The 16,176-nt window shown below is 36.5% G+C and overlaps 2 protein-coding genes across 2 annotated transcripts; both read left to right on the top strand.

Moving 5' to 3' along the window:
- Positions 1-5,306: 5,306 nt before the first annotated feature.
- Positions 5,307-6,349, top strand: LOC148865155 (putative glutathione S-transferase). Its single transcript, XM_088980593.1, has 2 exons — positions 5,307-5,615; positions 5,719-6,349. The coding sequence occupies exons 1-2, from the start codon at positions 5,307-5,309 to the stop codon at positions 6,073-6,075; spliced, it is 666 nt and encodes a 221-aa protein (XP_088836719.1). The 3' UTR covers positions 6,076-6,349.
- An 8,959-nt stretch (positions 6,350-15,308) lies between these two features.
- On the top strand, positions 15,309-16,176 carry LOC148865154 (putative glutathione S-transferase). Its single transcript, XM_088980198.1, has 2 exons — positions 15,309-15,622; positions 15,755-16,176. The coding sequence occupies exons 1-2, from the start codon at positions 15,314-15,316 to the stop codon at positions 16,133-16,135; spliced, it is 690 nt and encodes a 229-aa protein (XP_088836324.1). The 5' UTR covers positions 15,309-15,313; the 3' UTR covers positions 16,136-16,176.

Below are 16,176 nucleotides of genomic sequence, written 5' to 3'. Positions count from 1 at the left end.
TTATTGCAGCCATGGTAAATTGATAATCGAGGCAAACTTGGTTGAGAAACCGAAGGGGTGTGTACTGCACATTGGTGCTACTAAACACATATGTGGGGATCGTGGCTCCTTTTATGAGTATGCAACTTTGACTATAAGGGAACAAGTCTTCATGGGAAACTCACAAGACTTCTAAGGTCATCGGCAACTCTAAATGAATGGCATGCTGCATGTGCCAGAAATAAGATGAAACTTGTTGTTAGGTGCACTCCTCAATGTTGGTGGACTATTTTTACTAAATATTTTTTATATTATTATGAATAATAATGCTTCTTCTTTTGCTTATATGGTTGAATCCTTTGATATTTGGCATGCTAGACTAAGGCATTAAAGTATTCCTTATATAAAATGGTAAGCAAATTAGGCGTTTTCAATGTTCCTATAGAATTTACAAGTGAGAAATGCTAAGTGTGTGTTGAAGAAAAATTCACTAAAAAACCACATAAAAGTGTAGAAAGAGAATTTAAACTACTGTAACTTATACACAGTGATTTGAGGGGATCTTAAATTTCATGAAGTTAGAGGTGGAAAAAGATATTATATAACATTTATAGATGACTACACTAGATATGCAAAAGTTGTCTTAGATCAAAAGATGGGGCTAAACAAACTTTCATAACATATAAAACTAAAGTAGAAAATCAGTTAGGATAAAAAAATAATAATAAAAAAACACTTAGAACTGATCAAAGGGCTAAATATGATGGAGAAACAATCAAAAAATTATGTAAAGAAAATGAAATTATATATAAAACTACAACCCCTTACCAAACCAAATCAAATGGAATTGCAATAAGACTTAATAAAACTTTAAAAGAATTGGCGAATGCTATGTTAATTAGTTCAAGAAATTATGGAAGGAAACAATCCTAACAACTTGTCACCTATATAGTAGAATACTTATTAAGAAGAAAGGGCAAATTTCATTTGATCTTTGGCATAACAGAAAATCAATAAAAGTTTGGGGTTGTTTATCAAAGGTTGGAATACCTGAACCTAAAAGAAAGAAAATGCGACCTAAAATATGTGATTGTGTATTTATTGGATATGCATAAAACAGTAAAACCTATAGATTTCTTGTAATTAAAACAATAAATATTGTAAACTACAATACAATAATCGAGTCTTGATATGTAGAATTCTTTGAGCATATTTTTCTATTGAAAAAAGAAGCAATAAATAGGAAGCCACCCCAAGTATGCACCAAAAACCAAGACCAAGAACTAAATGCTCAAAAAGTTAGTACTTTACTTAATCTAGAAAACCTTGAACCTAATAATCAAAAACCATATTTAAGGAGAAGTAAAAGACAAAAGAAAAACAAACTTGGGTGTTCAAATGTTCACATTTTTTGTAGACAAAGACCCACTAACTTATGAAGAAGTAGTAACCTCCCCTCATGTAGTATTTTGTAAAGAAGCCATGATACTTATCATTAATCAAGATTGGGAATCTGTGGATCTTCCACTTGGAATTAAGGCACTAGACTATAAATGGATGTTTAAGAAGAAATTAAAGCCAGATGGTACAAAAGATAAATTTAAGGTCAGATTAGTTGCTAAGGTTAAAGATAAAAGAAAGATATAGATTTCTTTGATAAATATTTCCTTATTGCAGGATTAACTACAATTAGAGTTTTATTTGCTATAAAATCTATATATCAAGTTGTAGTTCACAAAATAGATGTAAAATCAACTTTCTTAAATGGGGAATTGAAAGGAGAAATTTACATTAAGCAACCTGAAAGCTTTGTAGTACCAAGACAAGAGAACATGGTGTGTAAACTAATTAAGTCTTTATATGGCTTAAAACAAGCTCCCAAACAATGACATGAAAAGCTTGATTATGTATTAATGACAAGTGGGTATGTTTGAAATGATTCCGATAGATGTGTCTATAGCAATTTTGTATATGATAAATGAGTCATTATTTGATTGCATATTGATGATATGTTGATAAAGGAACAAGTCTTGATATAGTAAAAGAAACAAAACAATATTTAATGTCCAAATTTGACACTAAAGATATGGGTGAACCTAATGTACTATTAATAATTAACATCTACAAACAACAAGAAAACATTATCCTTTCACAATCCCATTATGTAGAAAATATACTTAGAAAATTTGGACATTATTATTATAAACTAGTCAAGACACTACTTGATTGTAGTATTCACTTAAAAAAGAATGTAGAACCTGTTTTACAAAAATAGTAAGTGTATTTAGATCTATATCTTACCTAATGAACTGCACAGGATTTAGTATAATAATAGCTATTAGAAAACTAAGTTAGCATACTCATAACCTCATATATGAATAGTAGGAAGCTTTGGAAAGACTGTTAAAAAATCTAAAGGGCACCATGAATTATGGTTTGCATTATTCAAGTTTTTCTCCTATTTTAGAATGCTTTACTAATGCAAATTGGATTTTAGATTCAAATCTATGATATGTCTTTATCCTAGGGAGTTGAGCAATCCTGTAATACAAGTTTAACAATCAATGTTGAGTTTATTGCGTTAAAATTGGTAGGAATCGATGTAGAGTCACTAAGGAATTTACTAGTAAATATACCACTTTCGCCGCAACTGGTTCCATCTATATCTCTCCATTGTGATAATCAAGCAACAATAGCTAGAGTTAAGAATATAACTTAGAAATGGTAAAAAAAGGCACATGTTCTTAATACACAATTTGGTAAGACAATACCTCAGTGAAGGAACAATTGCTCTAGACTTTGTAAGGTCTAAAAGGAAACATGCAGATTCGTTAGCCAAACCACAAGCTTCCAAAGTGGTTTATGAGGCATCAGTAAGAATGGTGTTGAAGCTCGTTATATAAGTCTTTGGTGATGGACACCCAACCTATGTGAAAGGAAATCCCTAAAATTAGCTTTAATGGGTAAAATGAGTCACCAGATGACTTGAAAAAGCACTATTATTTTGATTCATACAAAAGGTGTGTTGTAGTGCACTCTAAGTAATTGATCTAAGTGAATGTGAAGTGTAGCCATTTGTATGTTTTTTTATATCTTCCAAAAGGCTACACAATGGAGGGTAGCCTATCCCCCAACCCAAGTGTAGGCAGGATTCGATCCCAAATCTTTGCTATGACTAGTAGGAGACCTTACCAACTAGGTGGTTGACACCTTGCAGTGTGACCGCTTATATAAGAGCTCTAAGGGTTGACTCTTTAAAACATTTATGATTCCAAGAGAGGAACAAAGCCAAAATGTTCCAAAACAAAAGAGTAAGGAACTGATGGATTAGGTTGGTTATTAGTAGATTAGCTAATTACAACAAAAATGAAAGATTGGAGGAGTTTGACTCTACGCATACTCTACAACATGTGCACACACCAAGCCAGGCCGAGTTGGGTTGGGTTGGGTCGGGGTGTTGATGTGTATGTGCACTATACCATATCTTCTCATTTTATGATTTAACCATTTGGTTTCTTAATTATTTTAACTGTTTGACTTTTATTTTTATTTGAAACATTCATTTTTTGTGAATTTTCATTTTTAGCTTTGTGTCTCTTGAACATGTGCCTTGCACACTATTCTAGAGAGACATATCTCTCTATAAGGACGACATGTCAATTCAGGTGATTAAGAGCACTCTATAAATAGAGTGTTGATTAACCCGGCGTTACACAATAGAATATAACACACAAAACTTTTTTTTTTGTCCTTTGTTTGACAAATATATCTGAGCATCTTGCAGCTACACTGTAGGGGGTAAATGCAATTTTAAAGAGAATGATCAAATTATATGACTCAGCCCGTTTCAATCTGTAATCTTCAGTTCATTGTCAATATTTTCATTATTAATCTTTTAAACGCTGAAACAATAAGTTCCATTCTCACTTCTCATTATTATTTTTACAACAGGCATGCAGAAATCTAGCGGCTTCTCCTTCCATTTGGGCGATGAGTTATCTTCAATCTCTAGAAGAAATAACCAAGGGGTGAGAAAGTCGTGGGGTTTGGAGGAAAGGGCAAAGGGGAGGGAAAGAAAGAAGAAGAAAATAAGGCTGTTTGGGTTTAGCTGTGAACCAATAAATCAAAGCTGGTGAATGTGAAAGAATGGAGCACAGAAGGAAAGACGAGAAGTGAAACAAGAGATGTTTGCTGCAACCATGCATGGTTACGGCAATTTGTATTCATTATCCTTTTATCTTATTGGATAGCCCCAAATTTGATATTGGTGGTGATTACAGAAGGAGGTGGCTGCAACCAATGGTTAGAGGCAATTCAAACTCGGGACACGTAGTTCATATTTTCAAAATTTAACATGTAAAGCTTAAGATTATCTCAAATCTGTTCTACGTGCAACAACGTTTGGATCCAAAATTGACATGTGGACGACTCTATCAAAATATTAAAATACGTACATTGTGTAGATCTAGGTAATTGTCATGGTTTTAAAAAACGATTCGGAAATGGAATCGTTCTGGCCATCTATTTCTGGGTTGAAAAAATAAAAAAATGGCCAGTGGGTCAAAAAAACCATTGAACTGGTCGATGAGTCCATGGTTCAACTGCTCAGATCAATAAATTATTGATTTTTTCAATGATTTTTGGCCAAAAACTAGATTTGAGGTAAAACAAAACCAATTGCCTAAACGGTTTACGGGCTAAATGGTCCGACCATCCGGGTGAATGGCAGTTAGAAAACCATGGTAAATGTTGTGTGCATATGACATGTAATCTTAATAAATTCTATTATTCCATCATCATAAACTAGATAGAAACAAACTAAGATTATAATAATGTGGATTAAGATGTGATTAGATCATGGTTGATTTATTGCTCTCATTAAAATAAGTTCAGGCATCTTATTTTTCTAAATTAGCCTTGATTATATTTAATCTCTCTCTCTCCATGAAAGAGACCTGGGAAGTGGGCCAACAATTTGCATTAAGTCAAAAGATTTTGCATATGAAATGGAAGAGTGAGAATCAACAACCAGGCCATAGACTTCCTCCCAAAAGAACTTGTTTAAATGTTTTCTTCTGGGGATTTGGATCTGAAGCATATCTTAATAACAATCAACATGCATATGCTGCAAGGAGTGGAGACAGGGTGCATCAGCTACCTTCAACTTGACTTTTTTTTTTTATCAATTACTTTTCTCTGTTGGATAGTTCAAACTAGAAACATGGTTCCTAAGAAAGAAATCTAGATTTGATCAATATAAAAGTAAGCATGGCAGGGTGGAAGAGTGAGCAGAACTGTAGAAGGCCCTCCATATTGATATTATTAGCATGGAAGAGGTGAAGCTCCTTGGAGCCTTTCCTAGCCCATACAGTTACAGAGTAATATGGGCTCTGAAACTGAAGGGTGTGCAGTATGAATACATAGAAGAGGATGTCTTCAACAAGAGTCCTTCGCTCTTACAGTACAACCCAGTCCACAAGAAGATCCCAGTTCTTGTTCACCATGGAAAACCCCTTGCAGAGTCCATAGTCATCGTTGAATACATTGAGCAGACCTGGCCGGGTCATCCATTGCTGCCAGAAGATCCTTATGAGAGAGCCATGGCTCGGTTTTGGACTAAATTTGGAGAAGATAAGGTGATTGATACATGAGTAGTTAATTGTCTGTACTCATTTCCATATCAAGTTATCGATTGAACTGTAGCTCCATAGTTGGTGACGATTCTATTGTTTCATGTAGGGACCCATATTCCGTGCATTCCTTCAGGCGGTTGGGGAAGAACATGAGAAAGCTGTGGAAGAGGCTCTGCAAGTGTTGAGAACCATTGAAGAGCACGGCCTAGGAGAGAAGAAATTCTTTGGTGGAGACAGCATTGGATTGGCAGATATAGGATTTGGATGGATTGCACATTGGCTGGAAATAATGGAAGAGGCGATAGGAGTGAAGTTGGTAGAAGCCCAGAGCTTCCCTCGCCTGTGTTCATGGAAGGAGAACTTTAAGCAAGTTCCTGCCATCAAAGAGAACCTTCCTGATCGTGACAAAATGTTGGCGTTTTTCAGACGTCGAAGGCAGATGTTTGTTGATCAATCTTCATAAGGTTTTTAGCAGGTCATGGAGCTTGTGTGTTCTTTGCTTTTAATTTTCTGAATAAAAGAACCGTATCGTGTTGTATTCGGCAAGGAGGAGTCCAGATCACCTGCCCACGCCTACCCACAATACACTACCCCCCCGGTGAATTGGGAATATCTCCCCCTTCATAATATTATGCAGAGGATGAGATGTTCTCCATGTGTGGCTCCGATAAACGTGGACAGAGTTCTTGTGAGCAGGAGATCCAGACTCCACTAGGAGTCCCTCCATATTTGGCTAAGCTCGATTTTAATTCCTTAGGCTGTGTTGAGTTACAATGCAAATAAATTTGCACTGATGCAAAATTATGGCAGTTCAAATGATTTGAGTGTAAATTCTGCCTAATTTTTGTTTAAAATTTTAGCTTATTTTGTTTGATTGCAGTACAAATGAAATAAATTAAGGCATGAAGTAAAATAAAATAAAACCCAAAACAAAATTAAACAAGAATTTACATTTTTTTCATTTACACCCCTTGCATTTGTACTAATACAAATAAAATTGCACTGCAACCAAATACAGCTTTAAGAAATGATTAAGATAATGACAATGTAAAGGTATTTTTGCCTTTTTTAGAACTATTATGCCTCTAAGGACTATGGGGTGCAACTTGGGCGGGATTATACTGGTTTAAGGTCTTGGACCCAAGCCTAAGGTAAAACTGATCTGTCCAACCCAACAAGCTCAAGATGGGCTTAGGATCGAATTATTCAAGGATGTTCAAGTAGCCTTATTTGGCACAACGTACCAAAATATGACCCTAAAGTAACTTATTCAATATCAGTAATATGAATCCCGAGATATAGTGTATATTTCAAGGTTTTTAAAACTGGATTGGACAGGGAACCATTCTGGGGACTGGTTCCCGAGTTGAATGGTCTAACCATCCAGTTTGAATGGATGGTCCATTCTGACTTAATAAATAATAAATAATAAATGACCAAAAACCATTGCCCGGGTTGATAGTTTGACGGTTCAAGTACCTAGGTCATCAAGAGGTCGCTGATTAAATCAACTGTTTTTGGCCAAAAAAATAATTTTAGAATGAAACAGAACCGGTTACCTGACCAATTTCCATGGTCCAATTTTGAAAACCAGGGTATATTTTGTGTGCATGTATCTTACGTATATATGTATGGTCAAGCTGAGATCAAGATGGGTGAGGTCCAGGTGGGATCATGCTAGATTTGAACTATCCAAGAACTAGGCCATGGCCCAACCCAAAAACAATAATAAAAAAAAAAAAATTGATTTTAGGCACAGGCCCAACCTAAGAATTGAAAATCCATGCATCCGCACGTAAAATTTCAGGTTGAAGAGATGAATCTGCCCAAATTGCCTCCTTGTTCATGAAATATGTCCCCAATAGACTTGACAAAAAGCAACTAACCTGCAAATCCGAACCAAAAGAAAAGCATGCTAAGTCCCCTATCTAGCACCAAAAGATGACCTAACCCGACCCAAAATCTTTTTAGGTTGGGTTGAGTTGGGTCACAGTTTGCTTCAAGTCAAACCAGTATTGACCTAGACAGTTGAATTATTCGAAGCAGATGGTTTAATCCATATTTTTGGTAAAAAAAAAAATCACTTTGTTGACTCATTTAATCAGTGGGCCAACCCTAAACAGAATATTTAGGTTATGTTTGGTTTGAAGAAAAAGGTAGGGAAATGAAGGGAAAGATATCAAAACCTATACAAGATTTATAAAAGTTTTTTTGCCTTTCCTTTCCTTTCCCTACTCTTTCCTTCAAACCAAACATAGCCTTAGGGTTAGATTCTAGCCTTTGTCAACCCAACCTCATCACCCTTCACCACCCAAAAAGCTTTCCTTCTGCAAACCATCTAAAGATTGAATGGCATGCATTTGAAAATGGTATTGATGTAGGTATGGGCAAGGTTTCAAGTATGTAAAGAGTACTAAAAAAGGATATTTTAAAATGCCGAGTGGAATATACATGCTTTGTAATGGTGGAATGGTTAGGATATTCATGGATAAGTTCATTGTTGGTCCTTTGATAATATCAAGTCTTGATTGAATTCATTATTCATCCTTTGTAATTCTTGAACATCTATTTTCTCTTATTTCTCTTCCATTATATGTATATTTTCCACCATTAATCTATATTGTGTGGTTAAGTTTTTCTGTAGATAATTTTATAACTTTTACACATTATTCATTTTATTCGCTTAATAAAAAAAAATTATTTGATTTATGTTTGATCTAACTGCTTCTAAATATTATTAAGCGTTCATTCTTCTTTTATAAATTGTGTTTAAAATTATTGTTATTAAGTCTTAAATTTAGTGGTATTAATGTAATTTTAAGATATTGTAGATATCCATATGATAAATATCAGGCCAATATATATCAATCCATTTTCAAAGTGTATTTCAATGCGCATCTCAAAGTAACTTTTCAGGTACTCAATACTTTAAAGCTTAAACCTTGGTTGTGAGGACCCAATCCCATGCCCATCCATATAAACTTGAACGACCTAATAGCAATAGGTTTCCAACCTATATCTATAATGTATATAATGTATAGTATATATTATAGGTAGTAGGGCTGTCAATGAACTGGATGTTGGTCGGTCCAACCTGATCCAGTCCAATATGTGTTCATTATATATGGGTCTGGTCCAATCCAATCTAATAATTACTTTGAACCATTTTGGGCAGGTCCTATTAAATCTCTAGATCATCCAATCTGTTTAACTTGGTTTTAATTTAGATTGGATCCAATCCAAACATGGTTTATTGTTTAATGGATCTATCAACATCTCTAACGTCGTGTATTTTTGTCTAACATTAGCCTTTTCAGTTTAATTTGAGGTCCAAATGACCATTGTAATTGTTAGGGTCAAAAATGGCTTTTTGACAAAATTCAAGGATTCTGAGAGTCAAAAATCCCTTTTGAAATAGGCTGGACCCAATGAAAGGCTACTTGAGATGGAACACTTTTATTTCCAGTCCATCACACCAAACCAGACAATTCACACCCCATCCCCACCATTTATTCTTTAGTAAAAACCAGGCAATGAAGTCATGAACCATGCAATTTCCATAAATATAAATGAACACAGGGGTATAACCTCATCCTCTAGATCTTCTTCCACCAACCAGTATCAACCTGCCTAGCTATATCATGTGTTATCAAGGAGGTATATGGAGACCTCGTGAACTTCCCATTTCTTTCATGCACGCACACCCATTAATCCTCCAAACCAACTCTTATGGGGCGTCCAATTTTAGGCCTTATTCGCTTTTCGGGAAATGATTTACCCGGGTTAAGTGTTTCTTAAGAAATACAAAGGGGAAGTTTTGTCCCTCCCCCTCTTCTTTAGTGGAAAAGTTACTCACATGGGAGATAGATAGATTTATCCGGGGAAATAAATTTTTCAATAGAAAAGCGATACCCAAGGAAAATAAGTTTTGCACCAAAACCTACATAAATCTGAAAAAAGAACATAAATTGATTCCCATTGACCAACTTTCCCCTCTCTCAACTCATGAAACTATCAGTTTAAACCCGGGTAAGGAGGGTATCAATGGGTCACTCCAGATCCAAGTAGAACTATCATCTCCCACTCTTGTGCAGCATCCAACCCGCAAGAGCCCTCTCACCTTGCACAGGCTCTTCCCTGTGAGTCCTCACATTCATATCAAGAAAACATATCTTCCTGTACATGGTATTTTTTCCACAGAATCTCAACCCTGAAAGATCCATCCCTTGTCCTTCAAAAATCTCCATCCAACTTTCACAAGTGATTATTGTTTATGGGCAGACAAGCTTTCGTCCACATTAAATCCCATCCCAACCCCTTTGAATCGCCCTAGAAGAATTGCTTCATGACCTATTCAATATTATTACAAGTATTAATAGGTGCTTAAAACTTTGTTGGTGAAACATTAACCATCTCCCATCAAAATCAATTTTATTGGGTTGGATGGATAAATAAGAGATATTAAATTGGACTGGTATAAAGCATTTATTGGATTGAATTGGACGTGGTACATCTATAATAAATATATATTGTATTGGGAGAAATTGAACCAATATTAATATATGATCGATTTAGAAGATGAGAGTACGGATGTCACTGCATCAGATTTGGGTTGAAGGAGACTAACCATCATTTTCTGTGCTGGATGAATTCCTCATTCAAATGGGTTCTCAGGAGTGCTAATGCTTTGACAGATTATATCTAGTTTGGTTGGGGTGGGGAAAGCTGAGTTAGATTTAATGGGTTGCCTGGGTTCGGACTGTAATTTGTGAGGATTGAGTTGGACTTTTTCTGTCTGTAATTTGTGTGTGCTCTCTGCTCTAGCTGGCCCCTTGGGGCTTAGCTGGTTTGTTCACTTCAGTTTAAAATAAAATAAATGCATTGAACAGTGAATCTTCACCTCAAAGGAGGATGTATTAGCCAGATGAGTTCACTTTTGCTACAACAAAACGTCATTTTATCTAATTCAAGTCTGGACGATATGGCTTTGATTCTATTGTTTCGATGCAGCGATACAATACTGTGTAGCAAAAGTGGTCCGTACCGAGATAAGGTGGAAACTGAATACATGTAATGTAATCAAACAAGGGTTTTTTTGAGCCTTTAAGGGAAATATATATATATAAGGTTGAGAAACTGCAACCATGGTTATAGGCAATTCAAGCTCAATATTTGTCCCATAGGCTATGTTTGGTCGCAATGCAAACAAATTTGTACTGATGTAAAATTATGATAATTCAGTTCAGAAAGAATATAAATACAAATATATACAGTATAAATACATATAAAATAATATAAAATATATGATTTTGCATTTTACATATTTGTATTTATACTCTTTCCTAATGGAGCGGACAGTGCAAATGATTTAAATGTAAATTCTGACCTATGTTGCTTTTAAATTTTAGCTTATTTTGTTTGATTGCAATATAAATGAAGTAAATTAAGATATGAAACAGAATAAAGTAAAACCCAAATCAAAGTTAAATCAGAATTTGCATTTTTTTTTCATTTGCACTCCCATATATTTGTGCTAGTGCAAATAAAATTGCACTCCAACCAAACACAGCCATATTTTCAAAATTTAATATATGAAACTTAAGATTCTCTCAAATATATGTTACGTGCCTATATTTTATTTATTACTATTATTATTTTAATTTTTCTATGGAACTACAAAACAGGAATAGCAATTAATTGGCACCTTGCGCCTACATTTACCCCCAAGAATACATATCTTTCTGTGGAGATGCCTAATTGGTGCCCTACCCGTATCTGCAAATTTTTTCAAATATTCCCAGGGTTTGGATCCAACCTGTACTCTTTGTGGTGAATCAGTGGAAAACCCAACTCACCTATTCTTTCGGTGTCCAGCAGTAAGCAGAGTTTGGTTTGATCATTGATGGCATTTGGAAGATCCTTCAAATCCATCCAAATTCTCTATTTTTGCTGTTTGTGCTGTTATAATGTGGTATATATGGAAAGATAGATGCAAATCAGTAATGGAGCATGCATCTTTTGACCCATTGAAGGTGGTAATTTCTGCTCATGCTCATATTGATTCTGTGTGGAAATATTCAGACTTAACCTATAATGAAGATACACACCCTTTCATTCCTTCACCTCACCCTCCTTCCTTTTGGGTCAAGTCGAATTTTTCTTCAGGCTCGTTTGGAAATGATGCAAATAGTGTAAATCCCGATTCAGCATAAATTTGCATTCTAGTTCACTTTTGTCTTGTGTTTGGCAATATTATATTTATACATTGATAAATGACAGAAAACATATTTTCCAATGCATATTTACATTCATAATAAGATGTAAAAGTATGCCAATAAAAAAGCAGTAAATTTGCATTCAAGTGGGCTTTCGATAAATATATATATACTTTATTAGAATTCATGTTTGCATCCATTACAGCTAAAAATCTGCTTGGTAAAAAGATAAATTTATCAGTACAAAACTAACACAACTTTACAATTTATATGGACCCTTTTACACTAAATATTCTCATTCTCACTTATTTGTACCATTTCCAAACACAGCCTTAGTAAAGATGAATTTCGATAGTTTCTTCCGTCGTTGTTGAGGGAGACTACTGTCAAGTGGTAATCTCAAGAGCTTTGTTGGAGGAGAATTATGACCCTCCATGGCGCGTAGGCTCTATTATTGTAGATTGCAAACTCATCATGAATCGTCTCCCACATTGCTCAGTCGGGTTCCTAAAAAGGCTTTATTTATTTCCAGAATGTATACTTGGAGACTTGCCCCGGATTTCCTGTTAGACACTCTGCATTTTGATTGAACTGAGCATTGTTAATCAAATCTGGGTCTCATGCACTCTGCATAGCCTCGTTTAGATTATGGTTGATTGGAAAGCTACAGGTAAATTCTATTATTCTATCAGATGCAAACAAATTAAGATTAATAATAATGTAAATTACGATTCGATTAGATTATGGTTGATTTTTTTTTTCCTTCTCTCTGCATAAACTAGTGCATCTCTCTGTCTCTCTCTCTCATGAAAGATATCCATCAAACATAAAGCCAGATTATTTTATGAGTTAGTTGGGGACGGGGCCAACAATTACATTAGAATTGGGTCAAAGAAGATAACTCAGTTTGCCTCTACAACCAGGTCAGGAGCTCCTGCCAATTAAGAACCAGAACATGAGATATGATGTGAATCATGTAAGTGGTTTCTTTTTGGGAAAAGTACGAGCAGGCACATTGCAGAAATCTGAACATCAGGCCAGCCCATACAGAATTTACAATTACTCTCTAATTCAACTTTTGAAATTATAAGACCGATTCCCATGCCATGTAAGCATCACACTTCTATCCAAGCTTTTCATGTGACGTGGCAATCCAATTCGGATTACATGTCACGATAACATTTATTTAAAATTTTATTTTGAAATTTACCCTTAAATTGCAAAGACTAGAATGACCCTGTTAGGGCCCACGTCCATTTTTCTCTCCCACCCTCCCTGTTCTCTCTCTTTCGTTTTCTCACACTCGCAACTCTCTTTCTCTTCGACTGCAGACGACTGAACTTCCGTTGCTCTCCCTCTCTCTTGTTCTCCCTCTTCGCTCTCACTCTATAACTCTCTCCAATTCTCCCTCCTCGCTCTCATTCTATAACCCTCTCCCGTTCTCCCTCTGTCTTGCCCCCATTCTCTCTCTCTCTCTCTCTCCTAGTCTCCCTCCCCATCTATCACTCTCCTGCTCTCCCTCTGTCTCGTTCTCCCCCTACCTATAAATTTTTAGGTAGCATTGTGCTTTTTTCACTTCTATTCCTATCTCAATTTATACCAAGTGAAGGCCCATCTTAACCAGAGGCCTTCCCTAACCAGAGGAAATTATCGTTTTGAACACTTGTGCCACTAACAGGTATTTGACAATCTCTTTGTATGATATTTTAATTTGTTATAGTCAATCAAAAAGTCCTTTCAAATAAATTTGATTTTTGGTTCTCTTTACATTTCTATCACATTAAATAGGTTGTCATTTTTATATAAAAAAAATTGTTAAGGGTATAAATACTTTTCTATACCATTGCCTTAGAAGAGGGCCAATATAGGGCTATATTGCAGCATCATCACCCGTTTTAACCATTTCCTGATATATGTATTTGAAAAGAGAAAAAATAGATTATTCAATATAAAAACAACAACCTACTTACTATGATAGAAATGTAAAGAGAACCAAAAATCAAATTTATTTGAAATGACTTTTTGATTGACTATAACAAATTAAAATATCATGCAAAGAGATTGTCAAATACCTGTTAGTGGCACAAGTGTTCAAAACGATAATTTCCTCCGGTTTGGGAAGGCCTCCGATTAAGATGGGCCTTCACTTGGTATAAATTTAGTCAGGAATAGAAGTGAAAAAAGCACAATGCTACCTAAAAATTTACAGGTAAAGGGAGAACGAGACAGAGGGAGAGCAGGAGAGCGATAGATGGGGAGGGAGAGTGGGAGAGAGAGAGAGAATGGGGGCAAGACAAAGGGAGAACGGGAGAGAGTTATAGAGTGAGAGCGAGGAGGGAGAACAGAAGAGAAGGAGAATGAGACAGAGGGAGAGCAGGAGAGCGATAGAGGGGGAGGGAGACCGGGAGAGAGAGAGAGAGAGAGAGAGAATGGCGGCGAGACAGAGGGAGAATGGGAGAGACTAATAAAGGGAGAGGGTGAGGGCACCACAAAGGGAGAGCAAAACTGAGGGGGCGAGAATGGGAGAAAGTGGGGGCGACAGAGGGAGAGCAGGAGAGCGATAGAGGGGGAGGGAGACCGAGAGAGAGAGAAAATGGTGGCGAGATAGAGGGAGAACGGGAGAGACTAATAAAGGGAGAGGGTGAGGGCGCCACAAAGGGAGAGCAAGACTGAGGGGTGCGAGAATGGGAGAAAGTGGGGTCGACAGAGAGAGAGCAGGAGAGCGATAGAGGGGGAGGGAGACCGGGAGAGAGAGAGAGAGAGAGAATGGGGGCAAGACAGAGGGAGAACGAGAGAGAGTTATAGAGTGAGAGCGAAGAGGGAGAACAAGAGAGAGGGAGAGCAACCGAAGTTCAGTCGTCTGCAGTTGAAGAGAAAGAGAGTTGCGAGTGTGAGAAAACGAAAGAGAGAGAACAGGGAGGGTGGGAGAGAAAAATGGACGTGGGCCCTAACAGGGTCATTCTAGTCTTTGCAATTTAAGGGTAAATTTCAAAATAAAATTTTAAATAAATGTTATCGTGACATGTAATCCGAATTGGATTGCCACGTCACATGAAAAGCTTGGATAGAAGTGTGATGCTTACATGGCATGGGAATCGGTCTTATAATTTCAAAAGTTGAATTAGAGAGTAATTGTAAATTCTGTATGGGCTGGACTGGTGTTCAGATTTCTGCAATGGGCCTGCTCGTACTTTTCCCTTTCTTTTTAGCCCCTCAAGTTGACAAAATTTGTCCTCACTTTCCAGGATCTGGGACAGGGTGCATCTGTTGCCTTCAACTTAACTTTTCTTCTCCCTTTTAATTTTCTTTGTTGGTTGTTGAAAGTTAAAACCTCAAAGTTCAAACTTGATGCATTTTTTTAGTGAAATAGAAAAAGAAATGTTCAAACTAGAAGCTTGGATCCTAAGAAAGCAAGCTAGACTTGATCAATATAAATAAACATGCCAAGATATAGAAGAGTAGAAGGCCCTCCATATTGATATTAGCATGGAAGAGGTGAAGCTCTTTGGAACTTTTCCTAGCGCTTTTAGTTACAGAGTAATATGGGCTCTGAAACTAAAGGGTGTGCCATATGAATACATAGAAGAGGATCTATCCAACAAGAGTCCTTTGCTCTTACAGTATAACCCAGTCCACAAGAAGATCCCAGTTCTTGTTCACCGCGGAAAACCGATTGCAGAGTCCATGGTCATCGTCGAATACATTGAAGAGACCTGGCCAGATCATCCATTGCTGCCAAAAGATCCTTACGACAGAGCCATGGCTCGGTTTTGGACTAAATTTGGAGAAGATAAGGTAACCGATACATGAATTAGTTGTCTGTATCAAATTCCAAATCAAGTCATCAATTGAACTCATCTGAATTCTCAAACTTCACTTAATTCTCTGTGCTTTTTTCAATATTATCTGGTGTTATTGCTCATGTAGGGGCCCATATTCCATGCATTCTTTCGGACTGTTGGGGAAGAACAGGAGAAAGCTGTCAAAGAAGCTGTGGAAGTGTTGAGAACCATTGAAGAGCATGGCCTTGGAGAGAAGAAGTTCTTTGGTGGAGACACCATTGGATTGCCAGATATAGGATTTGGATGGATTGCCCATTGGCTGGAAGTGCTGGAAGAGGCTGCAGGAGTAAAGTTAGTGGAAGCCCATGCCTTCCCTCGCCTGTGTTCATGGATGGAGAATTTTAAGCAAGTCCCTGCAATCAAAGACAACCTTCCTGATCGCGACAAAATGCTCGCATATTTCAGACGTCGAAGGGAGATGTTTGTTGAATCCATCTCATACAATCACTGGTCTCTCTATTGTTAGTATTGTTGTTGTTGTTTTGTGTGTGTATGTGAATCCATGAC

The sequence above is a fragment of the Nelumbo lutea genome, chromosome 3, assembly GCF_056320005.1.
Source record: "Nelumbo lutea isolate HS-2025 chromosome 3, American lotus-T2T, whole genome shotgun sequence".
In the NCBI taxonomy this organism is placed as follows: Eukaryota; Viridiplantae; Streptophyta; class Magnoliopsida; order Proteales; family Nelumbonaceae; genus Nelumbo; species Nelumbo lutea.
The sequence above is the reverse complement of the archived record's forward strand: the minus strand, read 5'-3'. Positions and strand labels throughout refer to the sequence as shown.

Bases quoted from the DNA above. Each gene is read 5' to 3' on its own strand.
- LOC148865155 (XM_088980593.1), top strand. From the start codon at position 5,307: ATGGAAGAGGTGAAGCTCCTTGGAGCCTTTCCTAGCCCATACAGTTAC. The intron at 5,616-5,718 runs GTGATTGATACA...TGTTTCATGTAG, and splicing joins CTAAATTTGGAGAAGATAAG to GGACCCATATTCCGTGCATT.
- LOC148865154 (XM_088980198.1), top strand. From the start codon at position 15,314: ATGGAAGAGGTGAAGCTCTTTGGAACTTTTCCTAGCGCTTTTAGTTAC. The intron at 15,623-15,754 runs GTAACCGATACA...TTGCTCATGTAG, and splicing joins CTAAATTTGGAGAAGATAAG to GGGCCCATATTCCATGCATT.